General features: G+C 44.3%; 1 protein-coding gene across 2 annotated transcripts in view; it reads right to left on the bottom strand.

Moving 5' to 3' along the window:
• EPRS1 (glutamyl-prolyl-tRNA synthetase 1) overlaps window positions 1-24,686 on the bottom strand; it is a 131,445-nt gene that overhangs the window by 56,338 nt on the left and 50,421 nt on the right. Inside the window, exons 4-19 of one of the 2 annotated variants that reach the window (XM_075595582.1) lie at window positions 21,496-21,652; window positions 20,624-20,763; window positions 17,524-17,618; window positions 15,677-15,803; window positions 14,551-14,743; window positions 12,800-12,971; window positions 11,848-12,081; window positions 11,295-11,379; window positions 10,554-10,613; window positions 10,294-10,314; window positions 7,397-7,507; window positions 5,753-5,889; window positions 5,016-5,223; window positions 4,142-4,254; window positions 2,520-2,637; window positions 1,009-1,377 (exon numbers count right to left, since the gene is read on the bottom strand). In XM_075595582.1, the coding sequence (XP_075451697.1) occupies window positions 1,009-1,377; window positions 2,520-2,637; window positions 4,142-4,254; window positions 5,016-5,223; window positions 5,753-5,889; window positions 7,397-7,507; window positions 10,294-10,314; window positions 10,554-10,613; window positions 11,295-11,379; window positions 11,848-12,081; window positions 12,800-12,971; window positions 14,551-14,743; window positions 15,677-15,803; window positions 17,524-17,618; window positions 20,624-20,763; window positions 21,496-21,652 (2,340 nt within the window). The remainder of the gene's footprint in view (window positions 1-1,008; window positions 1,378-2,519; window positions 2,638-4,141; window positions 4,255-5,015; window positions 5,224-5,752; window positions 5,890-7,396; window positions 7,508-10,293; window positions 10,315-10,553; window positions 10,614-11,294; window positions 11,380-11,847; window positions 12,082-12,799; window positions 12,972-14,550; window positions 14,744-15,676; window positions 15,804-17,523; window positions 17,619-20,623; window positions 20,764-21,495; window positions 21,653-24,686) is intronic. The other variant, XM_075595583.1, reaches the window with a different exon arrangement.

Here is a 24,686-nt window from a genome sequence, read left to right as displayed (position 1 = left end):
TTTTCTTCGATTGGTGGGCCGTGATGATTACGCCCTTCCTGCCATACTGTACTGTGATGTATGATACTGTGTACTGTGATGTATGGTACTGTGTACTGTATCAACTCATTTCTACTGTTTTATATGTGAGAATTGTGGGTTTTATTGGCTTTTAATATAGGATTTTTTTTACTAATCTTGGATGCGAGTTTCTTATACCCACAATGTGTGTATAATGATGCACCCCCTCCCCCCCCCTCCCAGCCCCCCACTTAATAAAGGGTAAGGAGCGAGAACAGTATAGAAAATGAGATAGGGACAGTGCACCACTTAAGGGAACAAGAACTCTGAATTCCCAACTAACAAGGTTTATAAACCATTGAAAAATATTTGCGACAGCATGGTTTGTCTGGCATCAAACAAGACATTTTTAACCCATAAAACATATCACCGCCATAAGTTCAGTTTGATCCTATGTGGGTCTGAAGACGTAAAAAAAATACTTTTTTTTTCTTTTTAAAATAAAGATGCACTTACCGTTTACATTTACATACAGAATGTGCTATTCACAGATGTGATTTGACACACGGACTGTGTGAGTGGCACAATTCTAATACTGTGGTCTCCATGGGAAACTCTTATTCTTCCATTAACACTCACGTGGGATTGTCCCTAATCTCCACTCATTCTAAATATTGTAGATTGGGGTTTAGCCCCTTTACCCATCTGTTTGCCCTCCCTGCTTCCTATTTCTTTAACTCCCTTTACCTGAAACATTTCCCCTAACTTGCTCAAACCCGGCCAGCCTCCGACCCTCACCCTGGCCTGAGAAAGACACTGGTCCCTCTCTTCACTTCTCTCTTTTACTTCTCTGAGTAATGCTTTCCCTATTACTTTGACCCATTCTTTTTCACCCTACACTACAACGTCCCTTTGATGAAGGCATACCCCCGGCATTTCACCATATTCTGGAAAAGCCGATCCTGGTCAATCTAGAAGCCAGTGGCTTGACTCTCTTCATAGATTTACCTTTGGTGCTTTCCCAGTCTTCAGTTTCCGGACTAGCTCCCCTTGTTCAGCCACTTGATCGTAAAGGGTTTTGCCGCCCTCGCTTTTAACGGGTGCTGGATTGAGAGGGGGATTTTGTGCTGGAGACGGTACAGTCCCTGGTTTATAGTCCTGCCCCGTTGCTTGTTTATATTCTGCTTTCAGAGATAAGAGAAGCTTCACAGCTGCATCGACATCAGCCTTTGCCGCTTTCTTCGCCTTTAAGTCCCGGACTAGATCTCCCTGAGCAGAAATCTTGTTGCACAGTATGTTGGGATCCTCTTCTGGAGCAGGGGGTGGGAGAGGGGCGTCGTTAGCAGCCACTTCCTCTGCTTTCCCTTTAGAACTGGTCTGTGTAATTCAAGATAACAAAATGGAAAAGTCATCACCGGCAACCAATTCGGCAACAATAGTCAACATAGTGCGAGAAGGTTATTGCATCTATTTCACCGGTAGTTTGACATGGCGTACTGTACTTCCAGCTGAGTACACCACTTAGTTCTAGCAATATAAGATTATATTGGAATATGTTGGGATACATATCAAAGTCTCCCCAGCTGCAAAAAATTAATTTAAAAAAATGCTATTGATCGTCACCGGATTCCTTTTCTTCAGTAAATCTTGTTAGTTTTAGGCTTCATTTTTGCCCCAAATTTAAAAAAATGTGATCATAGTGGGAACAACTCACACACAAAACAAACTCATACACACAGCACAGTGACAAGGAACCAGTGTATTGACAGAGCCCCACAGTGGAAAGTAATATACCCCCCACGCTGACTAAATATCACAGTAGCAAGGTTAGAAGCTGCACAAAAACACAATTCTTATTTTTCAAACAAATGTTTTTAGAAGCATGTCCGTGAGAGGACTCGTTAAAAGACATGAATAAAATGTTGATTAAGACAAGATTGCACCGCTACGGCAGAACATGGGCAAACACACCAAAGCCAGAGATACCAGGAGAACTTAATAATAATAGCATGTTCTTGTACAGTATAGCGCTGCTAGTTTGACGTAGCGCTTTACAGAGACATTTTGCAGATACAGTCCCTGGCCCGTGGAGCTTACAATCTATGTTTCTGGTGCCTGAGGCACAGGGAGATAAAGTGACTTGCCCAAGGTCACAAGGAGCAGACACCAGGAATTGAACCAGGTTCCCCTGCTTCAAACTTGGTGCCAGAGTCAGTGTCTTTACTCACTGAGCCGCTCCTTCAGCCACAACTTTATGAGCAATGCTCAGCATCCCAGTAAATGTGGCAGAAACCAAGAGAACAAGACCAGAGATCAAATTGGTTCCTTGTACTGTATTCTTTGTGAAGCGCCGAGTAAACTTTTGGTACTATATAAATAAAGATATACCTACATACCTACATACCTACATACCTACATACCTACATACATACAACAGGTAAGAAAATGGGTAAATGGGGATTGGGGGAGGTGGGGAAGAGGAGAGACAATGGTCACGGTCTGGGTTTCTATACACTTACCTCTTTCTTAACCGTATCTGCCTTCGTTTTCTCCTTGGAGCCAGATGTTGGCATTTCCTTGGTGTGACCATCTGGGATATAAATCAACACGCACGGAGACTCCTTACAGCTGTGTGGACTGAAAAAAGCAGAATAAAAACTTGAAGTAAACCTTATGACACCTTCAGTTGGAACAGGAACCCACATAATGGTTTCATATAAAACTAACCTCGAGTGTCAAAAACACAACTAAGAAAACGGATTCAAAGTGTATGCAACAATCATAAAATCAAGGATCTTGCTGGTCAAAATAACACACGTGAACCGAAATATAATGGGTTTAAAGTGAGGCAGCAAAGCAATCCTGAAGTGGGTTTTCTAGTTGAATGATGCTTAGCGTTGTGATCTTTAAATGCCTATCTATACAGAATAAAGTGCAGCATTGTGATGGTTTCATAAGGCAAAAAGAAACTTGCCATCATAAAAAAAAAAGAAAATCAAACCTCCGCGTAAAAATGTTAGCAAAGACTTTTAAAGTAAAAAAAAAAAAATAAATACATAAAAACTTCAGAGCTCTACTTAGAAATTGTGTAGTTTATTTGGTGAAAGAACATTCAGAGATTACAACGTTTCACGTCCATCCCTAAAGTATTGATTTTATTTTTTTTACTTAAAATAGGGGGGTTTAACATATATTTTTTTGTATCTTTAAATTACACTCTTTTGTATCTATTCATTAAACACAGAATTTGCCACGCCTTCAGAACCCCTTCTGCCTACATCGCCCCAAAGGCGGACGCCTGAAAGGGTTCCCCAATAACTGCTCCCCTCTACACAGAAACAGCGTGCTAAGAGTTAACACCTGGGATTCCTTGCTGCAGTGTTTCGTCAGCACCACCCCTGCAGTGTTTAGAACTGGACAAAGGAATCTCAAAGCCCAGCGGAACTCATACAGAACCTTTTCAGTCTCCACCTGCGTCGCCCCACACTGCATGCCTACCCTACCTCTTCCAACACAATTGCAACCTTGTCTGTAACTAGTCATACATTATCTCTAACTGTCCATGATATGTCTGGAAACTGAATGTGTTACCACTGTTCGTTTAATGTAACCATGTCTTATTATAACTCTGTGCCCAGGATATACTTGAAAACGAGAGTTAGTTCTCGATGTATTACTTCCGGGCAAAACATTTTAGAAATAAATACAAAAAACGCCCCCCAAAAAAAACAAAATGCTATTTGATGCAGTAAGAAGCGGGAGTGTATCGTATTTATCTGGAGGTGAGAAGAAGTTTTCAACATCGAATTATGCAAAAATAGGAATTCTCTCTCTCCTCAAAATTCCCAATCTTGCCTGCCTGGGCTAGCATTTCTGTGCAAGAAGCCACGGAATAGCTTAAGGCACAGGTGATCAAATCAGTCCCTGCTTCAGCACCGGGTGGCTCAATCAAGAGGCTCTTGTCGGGGGAGAGGGAAGAAGAGGGCTTGAGTGCTGGAGTTGAGCCCCCTAGCTTAAGGAATAGCATGTGAGTAACTCATTCTTCAAGACTTTTTCCCCACTGCCGGCATAGCTATACATATAGAGTAACAGAAACCGCTGATCACAAGAACGACAAGAATAATTCACACACATTATATACCTGATAGGCTCGTACGGCTCATCACAAATGTAGAAGCCTCTTCTTTGCAGTTGAATGATATCTCCCTTTTTCAGACTTTTTAGGCAAGGGTCCCCCAACATTACTTCTTCTTGCTACAAAACAGACACATGGATAGTTAATATTTTCTCATTCATGGTCGAAAAAGTTAACACACACAGTTTCCGCGCCATAAAAAGACAAAAACTTGTATTTTATTCCAATAACTTACAAACGTGTAAAAAAAATGTCAGGACAATGTCCCTCAATATTAAAAAAGAGTGTCAAGCAAGTGTCAAAAACATTCCTGGTAATAACAAAAGATGGTCCCCGTCTTGGCTTTGTGTATTTTATTACAAATAAAGAAGCTTCTGGTATATAGTTTCTTATATTATCTTAACAGGAGGGAGCCCCTGGAGATGACCCATGGACCCCCAACCTCCGGGGATCCCAATTCACCCGAGATTTTTATATATGTTAGTTTCTGAATCAATGTAGCATTATTTTCTTAATTACGTATGACATGCCCACTAGCCCCCCCAAAAAGCACTACATTATTCTGCTTTTAGTGTCAGGCTCTTGGACCGAAGTTTGCAAATGAAGAAAAACAAAACATCTCTTGAATTACGAATCAGACCAAAACTGGAGAGAAGATGCAGCACGGTTCAATGCGACCTGTGTTACGGAGTGGTTGTGTGTCATCAGGGAATACATCAGCAGGAGATCCCTCACACCAAGTGGAACTTACTGCAATTGTGCAGAACAACCTCCAGAGCTCACAGTGACCCGCACACTGCATAACAACTAAATCTGACTTTGGCTTTCACTAAAACCATGTAGAGCGTTGCAAGCGATTGGTGAAAAACACCCAAGTTACCTTGCTACTTCTGTTGACGTAGTGCTTGAAGTCTTCCTCCCTGCCCAGCACTGGCTTGGTGATGAGATGATCGTAGTTAACACAAACCGTTGGGATGGAGGGAGCCTGGAGAGTCTCAGCGAGCCAGGTTATCTTTGTGGTTTTCTTGTAGTCCTTGTTGTCCAAATTCAGCTTCGCGTCAAGAGATTGGATTTTTCCACTTGAATCCCTGTGCAGATGGGAGAACTAACATTGTACAAGACGTTCCAACATAACACCGCAGGAAAAACCAGCAATACGTAACTCGTTGTGTGTGATGGACAAATAAAATCCCTCCCATTACAATTAAAGCACTATACACAATAACTGCATTAGATTTTTGGCACCGTTTGGTATTTTCATGGTAAAAGGGACTTCCCAAAAATTCTAATACAACTGGTCATTTTAAGTGCATATTTTTCCACGTTTCAGGGGAAAGTAAAATCAGATATCGGACACACGAGCCCAGGGTAAGTATTAAAACCATATTACAATTGTTACCGGCCGTATTTTTGTGAAATACCATGAACAACATTGAGCGTGAGGGACATTGCATTATCAATAACCAATACCATATTTGTCACATTCTCAAACTTAATAGCTGCAAGAAACATACTAGGTTGCCGAGAAATAGCTACAGATGTGTACTTGTAGTATATGAAATAAGATAGAAATATAGATATGCATGGAAACGTTCACCACGCCGACTTGTTTCATACCGGTTTATTTTGGTGATATTGATGTTCCCCCAGTTTATAAAAGTGACCACTTCTCCCACGGACAAGGTCTCCGCATCAGCCCCCTCTATGAGAACCTTTGGGCCGTACCACACCGGCTTCATGCCGACCTCTGTGTTCTGCATAGAAAGAAGTTAACAAATCATCAGACCCGATACATTCACATATATAGAGTGGACCAGTGTCCTGCACATTATCGGATTTTAAAGCCATACTTGTTAGAACTTTTATCATTTGTTCCAGCTTAACAGACATGGCTGTACATAAGATTTCCAAATGCTCGTGGGTACCATATATTACCCATTGAATACTACGGTACTTGTGGACAACTATACCCATGAAGAACTCCCAAGTGGCTCCACTACAATTTATAACAGCACATACCAAACCAACTCATGGCCAGACCCAACCACTACCTCCATTTAAAACTGTATAGGTCTTCCAAGTTAAATCTTGCTACACCATGATATAATTCCCCGTGCATGTGAACAGGGTGTGAGGACCGCAACCAAGCCTGTTGAGCTAAACCAGTACGGTGTTTCCTCTAACATCTTCGTAAACAGGGAACATAAAAACAGCGACTGCCTGTGCTCCCAGAATCTATGCAGAATGATTTAACATGTTGCCAAATATTAATGCCGTCACTTATCAAGGCTACATTTCTAAAACTAAAACTACCAATGACGGAGCTTCAGATGAGAACCAACTTTAATAACCATCCCCTAGCCCCTTTCACTAGTTTCAAATATCTGGGCATATGGTTTGACTCCTAATTAACATTTTGGTTGCACATTGATACCGACATCCACAACCTATGCCAAACTAGGTGTACCTTATAGGAACAAATCCTCCCTAATCACGCTGGTCAGAAAGCACATTGCACAGCTGATGTTAATACCAATTATAGACTATGGAGACAGTATATGGCACGGCGCCCCAAACTCACCTTAGCAAACTAGACACCCTCAACCATTCAATATGCCGCTTTGTCCTCCAATGTAACTATAACACACATCACTGCGAAATTCACAAAGAACTAGATTGGCCATCACTTAAGTCTAAGCGCAAAGTTCATTTTTACTGGCTTGCCTTTAAATACTTTCTAGGCAAGCTACCCGCCTATCTGAACAAGCTCCTCACCCCTACCACATGCAGCACTTATCACCTGAGATCTGACTCCAAGGAACTGTCCATGGTCCCAAGGCTCAACAAAGTATCCGGCCGCTCCTCCTCTTACCATGCACCCCAAAACTGGAACAATCTACCGGAGACTCTCACAGCCACCCCCAGTCTAAGTTCTATCAAAAATAAAGCTGGTCTCACATTTTAATCTGGTCTGTAATTGTTACATATGCCTATAACATATCTTTAACTGTTCATGCAATGTCTTTATATATAATATATAACCTTGTTCGCCTAATGTAACCATGTATCTGTAACCATGTACAGTATTTGTCATCATAACTCTGTGCCCAGGACATACTTGAAAACGAGAGGCAACTCTCAATGTATTATTTCCTGGTAAAACATTTTATAAATAAATAAATAAAAATCTCCACTTCTTTACAACAGCTTACAAAGATTTCATAATCCAAGTATTCAATTAAAAAAAAAACACATATGGACCTTTGGATGTTTGGCTACTTCCTTGACTCCCTCTTCTGCTTCAGGAACGTTCACAGTTATGACTTGGTCCTTCAACAAGGCAGTGTATCTAGCAGCTACAGGATCGATCACCTGCAGGAGGCAAAAACAAGACTTTCTGCAGTAGTCTGACTTGGGGAGGTGGGGGAGATCTTCACATGAAATAAGAAGGTGGACATTAACTGGTCTTTTGTGTATTGCTCTATGAACTCTGCTACTTTCCATGGAATGTGGTTTACAGAACATCAGTAATGTCTTCATTTTGTTATGAATCTGGAACGCAGCTCTTTCCAGGCAGTGTACGAGCTTCCGTTCCATACGTCTGCAGTGTTCTACAAACAGTCAATGAACATTGACCAACCGCCGCCAGCAACACATTACAGCGCCATGTAATGGAGACTGTAGGAATTAGGTAACCAGCAAATATCCATCTTATTAAAGACTCGGTTGGTTTTGAAGCTTTAGAGATGCAGTATTTAAAATCAACGGTCATATATACAACCATTAAGTTTGCTCGTCTAATATTAACAATCTCTAGAAGAGGATTAGAGGGGGTCACCAGGTAATGAATACACATCTCATATACTGAACGGATGGAGATATCAATCTGACCACTCGGCATTTTCATTTTTCTCATGAGTCTGTCTTTGAATAAGCAGATTTCATATATATGTTATTTATTGTCTATAAAAAAAAAAATATTTGTTTTTACGTTTGCTTCCGAATTATAAATCGCATACAAAAAAGGGAGGAGCTACCGCAGATGAAAAAGGATTTGGATAAACGTCATTAATTCAGGTATTTAAATTGAAAAAGGAAATTAAATAAACCCCACCTCTGAGGTATTCTAAAACCTGTTGTATTTCTAGTTTTATTAATTGGATCATTTTATTTTGCTTCTTTGATGTTCAAAGACAGTGAGCATGCCAAAAAAACAAAACTACGTTTGGAATATACTTAACGGACATGGCATATCTCTGGATGTTTGAATGCTTATGTATATAAAGTCCACAGATAAAGGAAAAAATGCCAACTTCTCATTTACCAGATGAAAAAATAAAAAAAAACGTAATTCAGGAGGAACTCTGATTTAAAATCCGTTCAAGCATAAAATGTTGTTAGTTCTATAAAAACACAAATACCAAAAACGATTGCGTAGACTGTAAAAAAATTAAAATAAATGGAAAACAGAATGATATATTCCAAAAGGATTTCTCGCTCGGGATCCCGGCCCATTGGGATGCTCGGGATCCCGGCCCATTGGGGTGCTCGGGATCCCGGCCCATTGGGGTGCTCGGGATCCCGGCCCATTGGGGTGCTCGGGATCCCCGGCCCATTGGGGTGCTCGGGATCCCCGGCCCATATGGGTGCTCGGGATCCCCGGCCCATATGGGTGCTCGGGATCCCCGGCCCATTGGGGTACTCGGGATCCCGGCCCATTGGGGTGCTCGGGATCCCGGCCCATTGGGGTGCTCGGGATCCCGGCCCATTGGGGTGCTCGGGTTACATTCTAGACATATAAAGTCATATATCAGAGTCAACTATCTTCAGCCCTGATGAACAGAGAGATGGGTTAACATGTATGGCTACTGTCCACTACTGGAGTAATCTAGTGATGGATACAGACTGCATGGTGTCTAAATGCTAACTGTCCGTGACCATGGATGTCGGGTTGTCTCAAGCCACAAATATTAGCTATGCCGCACAGCATTATAGAATCACTGATGCCACTTCCCCTTTAGCCCACCAAACCCCATCAATTATAATCCCCATTGCATTGTAGAACATACAGCAACATACAAGACCAGTTAATGCGATTTATCTTTACATGGAACCAACGAAACACAGGGGGAAAGGGAACACATGCCAGGCAAGCAGAGACTGCTCGTAACGAACAAGTCCCAGACACGACGACGAGAAAAAGCAGGAATCTGAGCGCAAGATTATGGAAGAACACAATCACGTGGGTGTGTGGTATCTATAGGGAACCAACGAGGCTCATCGTTTGGTGCTGCACAGCTGCTAGCCACTGGGAATTAACCAGGTTAGGGAGTATTCCTGTGTTTGACACTATAGCAGGCGTGTCCAAACACGGAATATATTTCAACAGGCGCTACAGGGCCAACCAAATTGTTACCGCTAGAAACAAATCGCTGTGGGATATAGGTTATGTATGTTTTGCTTAAGAAATTGGAAGATGTATTATTATATATTTAAGGTGCATTCACTGCAAGTCATTGCAGATATCAACTTATGTAAGCAAGACCTTCATAATTCTCCGTCTGTTATATTTACATCAGACAGAGTAGTTTAAAAATAAATTAATTTAAAAAACAAAAAACCCAGTATACTGTGTCTTATCACTTGTAACAGAATAAACTCCCCGTATGTTATTCTCAATTCAATACTGAGTCCTGATATCATCATTTTACTAACAATGATAATCCAGCACGGGAAGAGACATTTGTGAAGGAGAAAGGACGGCGATTGCTACAGTACATAGCAAACCGTATCCTCATTAAAAACAGCCATGTTAAGAAGCGAACATTAAAACAATACACGCAACGAGAATAGCCTGTAATCAATTTATCTGGCAGAGGTGTTAATGAAAAGATGAACTCCCAATACACAGTGGGATTGCAGTTTTGGGATGTGTATAACACGCCGACCTGCACTTCCCTTCATCTCCAACCTTACAGTGAATGCACCCAAAGGGGCTCTCAAAAGGTGAGAGGTGCAGATGTCTGGGAATTACAGCAATGTGTGATTGTGTTTTTAAGTTGCAAAATGATGGATTAAGCCGTGTATGCTTACAGGACTGTAAGCTATATGCCAAAGGCCAAATAAAGAATAAAAAATAAAAAAGCATTAAGTAATACCTTCTTACAGATAGCTCGCAGCTTGAAAGCAGAAAAATGAAATGCAGAGTTTTCAGATCAGATTCACGCCAAGTTCCGTTCCCACAAGTCATCTCGATTGATTGAGGTTAAGTCAGTGAATTTCATGACACTACACATGTATTGCGTGTAAGCCCTTCTCTGCCCAGGGCGCAGCTGGCCGCTTGGGCAGTGAAGGGCTAGTAGGGGCACTCAACAGTCTCAGCTGCCCGCTTTTTATGGACTGGGGTTTTAGGACGTACCTTTTTGTTAAAGGACCAGATCTTGTCCCACTCCATGTTCACAACAGATCGTGAAGATCCCTAAAAGATTAGGGAAGAAAAAAAAACAAAAAACCATGAATGATCACATGCACGGAAGCAAATAGTACTACAGAGAATGATCCATCAGTCTTTTTACACAACAAGTGAATGTGTTTTTTTTTTTGTTTTTTTTTAATGGTTAATCAGGCTAAGAAAATCCTGGGTTTTCCAGTATCCATTAATGTCAATGAGTAATTTGGGACGGCGTGACTTAATGCACATATGATTAGGGATTCTGGTTTATATATATATATATATATATATAAAAAAAAAAAAAAAAAAAACTCTTGCTCTACTCGTTATAGCTGATATTTAAAAAATGAAGAAAACAGCTTCCACCTCTTGTAGCCGCCCAGCCACAGTTAGGAGACAATGGTGACACACGAGGAATATTAAAACCAACAAAGTGCACCGAAAAACACTAAATTGAAGTAACTCCATTTCCTACCCCCATTGACGCTGATGAATGCCAATTGTGTAATAAAATAAAAATAGGGAAAACTAATGTCCGATTATAAGAAATGACATTGAATTCACACACATTTTCCTCGAGCCAACATGAATATCAGGTCTGTGTGGGTGTGACCATCTCTAGCAAGCAAGTCTATATCCAATCTAAGAAAGTGGCCTTCACAAACTCCTAATATCTGATGCAAATAGGTATTTATATTTACTACTAACCTGTGCAGCAATGAACTGCTTCAACCCCTCCACGGTCATGCCTCTTCTTAAAACACCACGCACAGTTGGGAACCTTGGGTCATCCCTGGGAGAGAAGAATACCAGGACACGAGTGTAGCAGATGGATAGCTGCCTCAAAGTCAACGTAAAACCGAAATTACGCCTCGTCTACATACTGTATGCTGTTGGCATATCAGAAATTAAATATTTTGCAGTTTTCCTCAATTTTCAGCCCATTGGGTTCATAATTTCAGCATAAACCAGATGAAACTGAGCCTGGCTGCCACGGTTGACATTGTATGCGTTACTTTATGCAAGAGATAGACCTCTGGCTTCCGTAGTTGCGATTATTAGCAAACACCGCAAGAGAATTTAAGAAAATTCGCAATGGTATACTGCGAAAAAATAAGCAACTGAAGCAAGTTAGGCATGGTTTAAAGATACTAGAGGAAATAGGAAAAAAGGGGCAATCTAAGTGAAACAAAAAGGATTTCCATAGTCTGAGACACAAGGGTTAACTGCCGATCAGAGTGTCACACAGTGTTTCACATACCAGCCACCAACGAGGCCCTCGTTGACAAACCAGGTGAGCTTTCTCTTGGACAACACTGTGTTGTTGAGATTCAGACGGCTGTACTCCCAGATATAGGGTTTCCTGATCCCCAAGGCATCGATGATCCAGTAGAACTGCTCGTCCCGGTCATGGTACTCTGTGGTACGCAGAGCATGGGTTACTCCTTCCACACTGTCCACGATGGGGCAGGCAAAGTCGTATGTGGGATAGATGCTGCAGTACAACAAACATAAGAGGAGGAACAAGCTGTGTCAACAGATCCCACCCGGTTTGTTGTCCTGTGGATGCAACACATTGTATTTAGAACAGAATATTGTTTGTTTTTGCTTAGTGCGGTACGGCGTCTTTTTTCTACCCAGCATCCACCCTGGAGACTTATTCTCCTATTCGCACACGCCTCCTATTTTTTTTCCTCCTCTCTCTTGAGGACCACGAAGGGGATATAGACATACACACAGATATAGAGATATAAATGTACTCTGCCCATGAGCACGGTATAACATCTCACACAACAACCTGTAGATGTGCTCATTTTTTTTCCCGGCTGTATAATTTCAAAATGGCTGAAAACGGTTTATCTGCAAAACAATAATACGGTTCTGCAGAAAGAAAGAAAAACAACTAGTGTTGGTTCTTTGATGTTTTGTGATTTATGTTGTATTGTAGGAACTTACAGGAGAGCTCACATTTTAATTTAAAAACAAAAAAACTAACTTTTTTTTTTCATTTAATAGAAAAACACTATTGGAGACCCCGCTTCTCTTCATACTCTATAAAATAATCCATCTTTTTATGATGCATCGCTCCAGACATGTCCGTTTAAGGCCCTACTTGATATTAATAAGCTAACACAGCCGTTAGAACACCTTGGCATCGCTCCCAGAGTATAAAAGGCCGCAGACACCCGCACAAATTGCGAAGTTGGACCTACCTGTATTTGCTCCCTGTCCGCGGGTGTGGCGTAGTCTTGCAGCGGAACAAGGTTGGGTCGCGCATGCAGCCGTTGTTTGAACTCATGTCAATTTTGGCTCGGAGGCAGCACGTCTGGCCTAACTCTGTCCCTTTCTTCATTGCTTCCCACATCTGCTGGTTCGTCTCCACAGCTACAAAGAGGGAAAAAAAAGGAGCGGTTCTTCATTCCGGACCCGATTTCAGGACTGTCGTCTGAATCTCTCTGCTGCTTTAGACAAGAGGCCTGAATGTCTCGCGAGCTTGGGACCCAGGTTTATTATTTCCAACAGAAACCACGCACATTTTGTAGCTTAAAACGTTAAAGACGCAAGAAAAATGCTAAATATTTTTCCACTTAATTCCATTTGCTTTCACCTTTTTGACCGTAATGATGGGCTTTAACATTGAGCTTGTCTGTAGTTTTCAATTCATTAATCCAAAAGTAACATAGCAAATGTAATAGAAGACTACAGCAAACAATAGAACGTCGGAGTAAACCAAATGACGTCTTTGCATTAAAATTAAATCCGGATTGTGCCATTTCTAGATTTATGGTTATAATACAATTGGCTTCCACTGGGTTTATCTATTTGCTCGAGATGTAAATTCCAAACGACGACAGGGTTGTGGTCATTTGCCACCTGACCCAGAACAGTTTCCAACGACGTAGGAAGAAAATGAATCCCAAAAAAGGTGTGAATGACAGAGCCAAAAAAATAAAGTATTTCTGCATTCTCAAGAACTTTCGGAGATGCTTACAAGAGCTTTGTGTGAGGTACCCGATGCATAAAATAAGAGGTTTATGCTTAAAAGCAGGACTCCTGACAGATTTTAGAACAGATTATAGTATTACAAATTAAGGAATATGAGCTATTTAAAAAGGAGCAAATCATAGACAAATTTTCTTTTTTTATTGACTTTTTTTTTAATATAGCATTGAAGCAGTGGATCCCTCTCCTATACAAATAAAGACATACATACATACATCCCTGGAGCTGAAGATGGGGCACACGGATTTCCAAAATAAAGGAGATTTATTAAAGCATACATTTGTGTATGCTTTAATAAATCTCTATTTTGGAAATCCGTGTGCCCCATCTTCATTCCTTTTTGTATGCCGTGGATTGGGTGCATCCGATGGTACATTGATGGGAGCGCCGGTAATTGTATCGCTCTCTATCATATTGTGGTGTGCAGCATTTACTCTTTGTTATACCCCTGGAGCTGATCATTTCAGCTTCGGGGTCCCCCTGCTTCCGGAAACACTTACCTCCCAAATAGGTGCCAGTAGCTGCTCCGTCTCAGCAAGCAGGGCTTCCAAGTTTAAACCCCCGCGTCACATGGGCCAATAAGAAAGCCGCACCAATGACGTTGCGGCTTCCTATTGGCCGGCAGGACAAGAAAACTCACATATTGTGAACCGTGGCGCAGAGGAGAGCTGCTACCGGCACCTAATTCGGAGGAAGCAAGGGGTTCCCGGAGTTGAAATTAATGGGGCTCACCTCCGGACACCCACTGTTTCAATGTTCCTTAAAAAGAATGTCACATTTGCATTAAAATCCACCAGCTTGGATAGTCTCTAACACTGTGGAAATCTTTGACTGTTAGTATTACTAGTGCTGTAAAATTGTCCTGATTCATGCAGAAAATAAAGCTTTAAGAAAACATTCTGCTATAAACAAAAAAACTATATTTTGCTGGATTATAAATCCATAGAAACACTTCTCTTACAGTTACTCCTGTGCTTGGATTCGGTTCTCTGCTCGCGCTCGGACTTCATTTGTTCGGCAGGGGTATCATCCACATAGGCTTTCCCCTCCTGAATGAGTTTCTCTGCGTATTTTAGGATCGTTTCAAAGTGATCAGAGGTGTATGTGAACTGATCAGGCTTGATCTGCAGCATTGAAACATCTTCCAGAATAACCTGCAGGTCAAATACACAAACAATTCATTTATCCACATTAAGCGTTGCAAGTCAGTACCTTTCACGTCCACTTGATAAAGCTACGGTCGTTATGCCTACAATGTGTTCTGAAACATAACTTTAATAATAACGTGTTTCATATAGCGCTTCTCTCCCAATGGGACTCAAAGCGCTTCACAGTTAAAGTATAATGTACAGTACGTAGCATTGTACATAGGATTTTGACACTGTCCCCGCCCTGATGAGCTTACAATCTATTTTTTGGTGCCTGAGGCACTGGGAGAGAGAGTCCAAGGCCACACGGAGCCGGGAATTGAACCAGGCTCACCTAGCTTTCCATGTCAATGTTTTCAGAGTACGTGTCTTTACTCACTGAGCCGCTCCGTCAGAAACAAATCTAAAGAATGATCTAACACCTCTCCCCATGGTGAGCCACCTTCTTATTAAACTTCTTCAATTATATCAGGAAATAATGGACCATGTTGTAAATGGAAAAGAAAAAATAAATAAAAATAAAAATAACAGCACATTTGGCACTGAACGTGTATGTGGATACGGTCAGTGGCGTAACTTCGCTTTAAGGGGCCCCCGGGCGACGTCATGGCGTCACATGGTGCATTGCTATGGCAACACATCGGCATGACGACATCATGGAGGAGGACTGCTGTGTTATAGAGGCCCCGCTCTCTCCATGGCAATCGGTTTCATTGATGTGGGGAAGATCGCGGGGCCTCTGTAACCGCTTGGGTGGGGGAAGTGGGGGTCATCAAGAGTCCGGAGGGAGGGTCCCGACTCCCTTTGAACCCCAACTCTCTCCGATCTGGAGGTGCCCGTGCATCCAGGGTGGCAGTTACGCCACTGGATACCGTCATTGCCAGCAAGTATTAGTCCAAGTTACCACCACTCGCAAAGTATGAGGTTTTCTCCATTTACCTTCTCGAAATCTTCCTTCTCCTTCTCTGGGTTGGTGTCATCAAACCTCATGATGAGCTTCCCTTTGAAGGTGACCTGGTAATGCTGGTTGAGCAGTGCAGCTTTTGCATGTCCAATGTGAAGGTATCTGGAAAAATAATAGCACAGCCAACGTGTAAAGGTTTCTCTACGTACTATGGTTTATATAGGGAGAACACGGTGTAGAAGCATGGGACCAAGCCTCAGAGCCTGATACCAAGAGGGGAATTCTATATAGTCTGAACCGACCGCGTCGTGCAAAAATTCCTGTTGACTTCAATGGCTGTGTTGGACTATACAGAACAAGGCCCCAATTGTAATGAACTCAAGGCTACGAAGGCTGGGACCCAAACGCATAGGAGGAAAAGGTACATTCAATAAAGAATCCTTTTCAACTTCATGACTGCACCGCTGCCTTTGTAGCCTTGAATTCATTCACACAACGGGACCCACCACAGGATCACACCCCTGGCAGCACATGGTGCACCACATTGCAGTACAGCGGGAACTAAAAAGGAGCGCAAGCTCTAAAAAACACCTTTTTCCCAATTATAACTAAACATTTCCGCTAACGGATCCCCATGTGAACATGAAACCAGCAGGACTGTAAGTGACATTCGGGTTTATGGAATACTAGTCCTTTTTCATTTACAACCCCAGAGTATTGCCGCTATTTCACGGAAGAACGTACAGCTCCACTTTCTATCTGAAGAAAACGGGGTTTATTTTAGAAACCCTGGACCTTTCTCTGCTTCATCAGGATCAAGATTGTACAAGTCTTTAGCACGGGGACAAAATACCTTTTCCCGCAACATCAAGTAAATGTAGAAGCTTTCAAGTCCGACACCGACACCGTGTGGTACTACTCTAATAAGCCACTTCTACCACTAACTAAAACAATGTATTTTATCAAATTCTAGATTTGTTCCAGTTTATATTTACCAAGCAGGGCTATTCCATGAGACAGTATCCGTGACGGAAGAGTGCAATCGGCCATATTTACCACGCAGGGCTAGAAAGTGTCCCGTGCAGTGGCACTGCTTAGTAAACCTGGCCCACAAACACAATTGAGCGCTAAAAATAGCCCCCATGTTTAAACTTGTGTTTGTTTCATGGATATCCGTATGCTTCTTAACAGGATTTAGGGAGACTTGGAAGGAAAACCCAACCAGAAGCCTGCAGTATCCTGCAACCGTTTCGTGTGATCGCTCCGAAGCCGGAGAACATCAACGTGAATGCAATAAACAGGGGACTGAGACACACACACACACACACACACAAACGCTTCCCTTCCCAATAATGCTTCCCACATTTAGCAGCAGGTCGGGTTCAGGGAAGCAGGGCAAATTAACCACAACCCATCTCCTAACACAAATGGGGATAACCCCAAACTTGTGTTTAATGTTCTGAGAGCGCAGCGCACGCTCATGGAACACGAAATAAAACAGAAGAGCAATAAAAACAAAAAACACCCAACGCCAGTCGCTAGTACTCACTCAAAGAAGGAAATTACTACTGTGCCTTATTGAAGTTGGATTTACTTTGTTACATCTCCCGCACTGTAAATCCAATAAAACAAATACACATTTAAAAGAAGAAAAAAAAAAAAAGTAAATATCTAACAAATTTGGAGTCACCTCCTCAAAAAAAAAAAAAATATATATATGTACCCTGTCATTCTCTTGTACCTGAAAGACACAGTAGGAGAGGGCTCTCCACAAACATACAGATACCAAACGGAGACCCTGTGCCCCCCCTATTCCATTTTAATCACATCACAGATAACCCAAGACTCCGGCGAAGGATATTGGAAAGCGGTCACTACTCACCCGCTGGCCTCGGGTGGGAATCTCACCACCACCTTCCCAAGCTCTGCACCCGGGAGCTCAACAAATTTCCCAACATCTTGTTTCTTTTCAGGGGCCTGAATAAAAAGAGAGAGAATCTTTCTGCAAATGTGTAGAATTCATTATACTGCACAAACAACCACCTTCCTGGTTTTTTGGGGGGGGGGCAGGGGTAGGTTATTATGGCTGCTGCATACTACTTCACCCTTTGGCTGCTAGTGTGGCCAAGAGCACATTGGTTATAACATTCCCAGAACGAGCAATCAAAAGAGAAAACTATTTATACGGTCTGATTTTTAGCAGGGAAAAGTCATGTCAGCCAGGAGTTTATAGGAAAAGGGGCTTGGCATGCGATTTGTGGCATGAACGCTCGTTGTGTGCTGGAGTTCACCCACCAAGTCCCCGCTATAGAAATCTAGGAACCCTGCATTAAAGGGATCAGTGGGAGAGGTCGCAAAGGCCAGCGACACCGGGAGCATCGTCACAATGCAACCATCCCAATGGGAATGGCGGCTACATTAATTGAGGAGGGTTAGGTCCAAGTTAGAAAAAAAAAAAGGAGTTAACGTGGGCAGAATCTCTGGTCCTTTTTCGGAGGCCCCTTTACCTAATTTATGGATTTCACCCTTAGGAGTAATTCCGAAAAAGGATCCAGGGGATTTAAGGCCGATTCATCCTCTGTCTTTTCCTCAAGGTGACTGAATGATGGAATCGGCTCGGATATTGCGTAGGATTACATACGTTTCTACCGATGATGCGGTATCGGTTATAAAGAAGTGGGGGGGAAACGTCTTATTAGCCAAGGCTGATTCCCAGTCTCCCTTCCCATTACTACCAGTGCATCTTGGTAGTTTTTATTTGTTGGGTTGTAGTTTTTGATCATTGCTTTTTCGTGGATTTATGTTCACCAGCAGGTTGTTGGTTACAGTATCTTGTTCCTATTTCGAAGCCTTTGTTTTCTTAGATCGGGCTATTCGCTTGGAATCCAGGTCTGGGGATGTAGAGCATCACTTGGGTGATTTGGTACGTCCTGCTGGGTCACACCATTGTGAGGACTTGTTCTTACTCTTTCACAAAAGGTACGCAATGCTTTAGAATAGCGCTGGCAGAAGAGAAGGCTGACGTAGGTATTGAAATTGATGCAATAAATGTTTGACTTCCTCCGGGTAAAGTTGTTAGAAGTTAAGTTATGTTACCATTAAAAAAAAAAGTGAAGCTTAAGCAATTAGAAATAGTTTAAGGTCATTTGCATTGTGCATGTAAAGTAATGCCTGTTGTCAGGGAATTCAACACAAGGTTGTCTTGAGCTAAGGTTGATGTAAAAATGCTAATTTTAGTAGGCTCACTAAAAAAGTGAAAACGGACAAGAGGTTAATGGATTACAGTGGTCAGTGGCAATGTGATACGCGGAGTTACAGCGGGTTCCTGATGCTGTGGGACCTGTAGCTTGGGGTACCTAGGTTACCCACACACGCTGTGTTTTGGGTGGACAACATTGGAGTGGTTTTTGCATTATTTAGATTTATCCAGAATTAGCTCTTCTAAGACATGTAGTGTGAGGCTAAGCCCCCACTCCCTCAGTCAATTGACCGCTACCTGCGGTCTGTAGAGAGCGGGAGCCGGAGCGGGGGGGGGGGGGGGGCGTGGTTTGAGTGGGGGTGTGTGGTTTGAACGGAGGGCTCTCGTGCTGTCGCCCCCCCTTCCCCCCCGTCGGTCCCTCTCTCACTCCCGGAGCCCCTCGCACTCTGAAGCCAGGAGTCTCAGGGGCGAACAGCACAGAGGGAAGGACACACGGGGGGGGGGGGGGGGGGAAATCGGAGAAGGGGGGGGAATCGGAAGGGGGATCGGAGGAGCAGAAGGGAGAAATCGGAGGGGGGGGGGAAATCGGAGCAAAGGGGGAATCGGATTGGCTGCTGGGATCCAATCCGTGATTGGTTCCCTTGCGTGTCACGTGACATGACACTCGCCGAAACCACAAGCTCCTTGTAGCTCCGGCTGACTGACGCGTCACAGCACGCAGTCAGCCACGCCGGAAGGAGCCAGCGGGGACCTCCAGACTGGAGGAAAGGGGCTGGTGGCCCGCTGCGGCGCGGCCGCGCGCCCCGCCGGACGCAGCGGGACCAAAGCTTTACTTTGTTTACAGCTTAACATTTATTTTAAAAGCAAAGCATGTGGCTGGGGTTTCAAAATGTAATTGTAGATCTGTTTTTTCATTTAAAGCTGCAGACCAAGCAATATCCTACTGTATGTGGGGTTTTATTTTATTTATTTTTTTATAATAAATCAGTTTAGTACTATGAAAAAATACTTTTATCATTTTTTTTTTAAACCACTCTAAATTATATTTTTAATGTATTATAATGCAACGAGCATTTTTTGTTTCTATAGCAACCATTTACAAAGTCACATCCCACATCTTTTCTTCTGAAACAGGCTCTGGCACACCCCTTTTTGAGCCCTGCCCTCTCTCTAACAGTGCACCAATTGCATCTAGTGACTGCCTGGTCACATGATCTTCCCCACAGAACTTTGCATCTTTGGTCCTCTTCTGCTGCACTGAGCCATGTAGTGAACCCCCGAGCCGAATCTCCGCCAATCGATCACAGACGAACGGATAAGTTGGCAACTTTGCTAATTAATTATTATGTGGATTGTATTGATGCATATATTAAAAGGGGGAAAATAAATAAAAAGAAAAAAAAAAAAAATAATGCAGCTTGGACAGCTGCTTTAAAAAAAAAAAAAACACTGTTAAGATTTCTAGCACCTGCGGTGCATGTAACGTAGGGGGGTTTATTTGCCCCAGGTGCCTTGTTTTAAAAATCGTCAGATAACAGGCTAGCTGCAGTTTTAATTAGAACATGTAATAACGTTTTAGCTTGTAGTTGGGCGGTGGATCTTCAACTGAACTGGCATTAAAGGTTGGGAGGATGTTAGAAAAAGTTGTGTGGGTAAAAGGATTATTTTAGGAGGCCTAGATCTGCCCCGTAGGCTCATGGCTTATGCTTTTGGATACATGTAGTCTTGAGTTCGGGTTTATTATTTAATTATTTTAATGTTAATTAAAGTAACAATGACTTACCGCTTTGGCCTGCGGCACACTTGTAGCCCACTTGGAGCACACGGATTGGAAAGCATCTTGGGCCTCCAGAAAGCTGTACCAGCGTTTGACGTGGACAGGAGCCTTGCTTTGTTTCAACTGCTTCTGCCACGCGTTGCTGCCTGAGAACGTACAGGAAAAAACAGAACTAGTCACACGCAACCCTCAGGATCAGCAGCAGAAATCTTGCAGATGTTATAGAGCACGGGTGCCCAAACTGGGGGGCGCAGGCGGTTGCGGCACCACCGCGCTCTTCCTCAAGGAATTAAAAATGACATGCCGGGAGAAAGCGGGAGGCCTCTGGATCATGAACCTACCTTGCTTCAGCCGGCGTCTGGAAGCGTCTCCATAGCAACGCGGCGGGTCACGTGACGTCACATGACCCCGCGCATCATTTGACGCCGCACTGAGCGAGGAAGGGGGCCGTGAGCATAGGGGGAGACAAGAGGCAGGGGGGGGCACAGGAGCAAACGTTTGCACACCCCTGTATATAGAGTATCATTTTAATTTCATCTATGAAGTACCATAGAATGCAGAGATTTCAAAACTGAAGGTTTTTCTACAAGTGTTCTGATAGTAAGTGTACCAAGTACAACTTGCTGAATAACGTGTGTCCGTACACTGGAAACCTGAAAGGTTTCTTCTCCAGAAGCTCTGCACACTATAATTTCTTCTGTGACGAACTCTGATGTTCGTTTCCGCTAAAAGGTAGCAAAATCTACCACTGATCTACATGTCTCCAGGGCCTACACAACTTGAACTCTGAAGTACCGTATATTTTTTAGTTGACTAATACAGTAGCAGCACCAGCATCTATATGTTGTATGGATAGTATAGCATCAGTTCGTCTGTACCTTTCAAGGTGGCCCATACACACAGGTCAGCCAGGGTCAAAACGTTTCCCACCAAGTAAGTCCGAGTAGAAAGGCAGTGATTGAGTTCCTGGGCGGCTGCAACAAACTCCGAGGTTGTACACAGCCTGGTGACACTAAACTCCAGCCAATGGTCAATCTGAAAAACATGAGCACCATGAAGTACAGAATTGAAAAAAAATCTGCATTACCACTTTGCAATATCAACTGGAGTTCAAATAAGAGACACTATCCACAGGGTATCAAAGATCGACACATTATCCAGTACACTGGTGTTATCTTGGTGTCCCCCAATACAGACATTGGGGAAGATTCACGTGGCAATCTCCAGATGTTACCTGCTGTTCAAAATCAATGCCATTTAATGCTGGTTTAAGCTTCGATGTCCCTCATCGGAGCCTAGAGAGCCCCAGCTATTTAACATAGCTGTTCTTATGTGCTGTTAAAAATTGTGCCTGTACCCCTAAAGAATCTTATTGGTGTAGAACTCTAGGTCAATAAACGTTAGAAAGAAGTATTGTTCTATTTAACCCTGTACCGGAGTTTATTACTGAATCATCTTAATATATAAAATCGAATGGTTTGTGAGGTTAGTGCTATCTGCGGTGAATCTGATTGGTCCTCAGCCTCTGGCTAATCAGATTGCTGTGTGTGACGTCACCCAACTGCCACTCTCTTCCCCCGCGACACACACACACACACACACACACACACACACACACACACACACACACACACACACACACACACACACACACACACACACACACCTCTCTCTCTCCGGCGCTCATCTCTCTCTCCCCTCCCGGATCTCATCTCTCCCCTCCCGGATCTCTCCCCCCCCTTCCTCCCTCGCGGCGCCAGTAGAGGTCCGCCGCTCATCCCTCCCTCCCAGCGCTCATCTCTCCCCTTCCTCCGCTCACGTCTCCCTCCCTCCGCTCACCTCTCCCTTGCGGCACCTCATCTCCATCCCCGGTGGGGGAACAGCCAGCGGACCCCCTTCCTCCCTCGCGGCTCCATCCCCGGCGGGGGAACAGCCAGCGGACCCCCTTCCTCCCTCGCGGCTCCATCCCCGGTGGGGGAACAGCCAGCGGACCCCCTTCCTCCCTCGCGGCTCCATCCCCGGCGGGGGAACAGCCAGCGGACCCCCTTCCTCCCTCGCGGCTCCATCCCCGGCGGGGGAACAGCCAGCGGACCCCCTTCCTCCCTCGCGGCTCCATCCCCGGCGGGGGAACAGCCAGCGGACCCCCTTCCTCCCTCGCGGCTCCATCCCCGGCGGGGGAACAGCCAGCGAACCCCCTTCCTCCCTCGCGGCTCCATCCCCGGCGGGGGAACAGCCAGCGGACCCCCTTCCTTCCTCGCGGCGCCTAAGATGGCGGCGCGCCCGGAAGGACACCCTTCTTCCCTCGCGGCGCCGAGTGAGAAGATGGCGGCGCCCGGAAGTAGAGGTAGGTGTCGCTCTAGGTGACGTGTGTGTGTGTGTGTGACACTGTGTGTGTGTGACACTGTGTGTGTGTGACACTGTGTGTGTGTGACACTGTGTGTGTGTGTGACACTGTGTGTGTGTGTGTGTGTGTGTGTGTGTGTGTGTGTGTGTGTGTGTGTGTGTGTGTGTGTGACACTGTGTGTGTGTGTGTGACACTGTGTGTGTGTGTGACATTGTGTGTGTGTGTCGCCCCCCCGCCTTTCACACCCCCCAGCCTTTCACGCCCCCCCCGCCTTTCACGCCCCCCCCTGCCTTTCACGCCCCCCCCTGCCTTTCACGCCCCCCCCTGCCTTTCACGCCCCCCCTGCCTTTCACGCCCCCCCCTGCCTTTCACGCCCCCCCCTGCCTTTCACGCCCCCCCTGCCTTTCACGCCCCCCCCTGCCTTTCACGCCCCCCCCTGCCTTTCACGCCCCCCCCGCCTTTCAGGCCCCCCCCTGCCTTTCACGCCCCCCCCTGCCTGTCACGCCCCCCCTGCCTTTCACGCCCCCCCCTGCGTTTCACGCCCCCCCCCTTGTCTTTCACGCCCCCCCATGCCTTTCACGCCCCCCCTGCCTTTCACGCCCCCCCTGCCTTTCACGCCCCCCCTGCCTTTCACGCCCCCCCTGCCTTTCACGCCCCCCCCTGCCTTTCACGCCCCCCCCCTGCCTTTCACGCCCCCCCCCCTGCCTTTCACGCCCCCCCCCTGCCTTTCACACCCCCCCCTGCCTTTCACCCCCCCCCCTGCCTTTCACACCCCCCCTGCCTTTCACGCCCCCCCCCCCTCACGGCCTCCGGGCAACGCCGGGTATATCAGCTAGTAGTGCATAAAAATGTTTCACGAATGATACAATGCTAAATGCAAATTAGCATGCTTAGGAATCTGAAACTTAGATATCCCTTAGCAAGAACAGAATTAGTGAACTTCATCCTAGAGGGGCGGGGGGATTAAAAATAAAACGGCATGGTTTGGAGTAGGGTGACTTATAACTGTGTTCCCAAACTTCCGTAACATTTGAAGAATTATATCATAAGGCATTATCTTATTGAATCACTAGAAGTGTTGTCATATGATAAAAGAAAGTCGACACAGACACCCACAGACACCCACAGACACCCACAGACACCCACAGACACCCACAGACACCCACAGACACCCACAGACAAATATTGGACGCCCGATTGCACATAAATGTGTTTAAGGCTGCTGCTTATCGTGCGAGTTTGCTTCTCTGCACGGGCTTATGGGAGTTGTAGTACTGCGCCTTTTCCAATAGTATAGTATTTACAGATAGAGGAATTGCCAGTCCAAGAATGCCGTGATCACTCCTGTATCAGCGCAGAGATCTGGTTTAAACACTCCCACCATCTGATCTGCTTTGTTAGAATTCACATTAAATCCATTGTAAGACTAAAATACAGCAGCTATTGTAAACTTGCAGTCAGACCCCAGGGACATATACAGATCATATACAGTGTGTGTGTGTGTGTGTGTGTGTGTGTGTGTGTGTGTGTGTGTGTGTGTGTGTGTGTGTGTGTGTGTGTGTGTGTGTGCGCTCTTTATACATGTACATCTAAATATATATTGGAATGTAATATGTACATTTCTGCCCCACCCCACTTTTTTACTTTAAATGCTGGCTCCTAAAAATTCAGCCTGGCACCCGTGTGTTTTTTTTTTTTTTTTAAATATTTTGTATCCACCCTTGC

Source organism: Ascaphus truei, chromosome 4 (assembly GCF_040206685.1).
Source record: "Ascaphus truei isolate aAscTru1 chromosome 4, aAscTru1.hap1, whole genome shotgun sequence".
Classification (NCBI taxonomy): Eukaryota; Metazoa; Chordata; class Amphibia; order Anura; family Ascaphidae; genus Ascaphus; species Ascaphus truei.
This window is presented reverse-complemented; position numbering and strand designations above follow the sequence as displayed.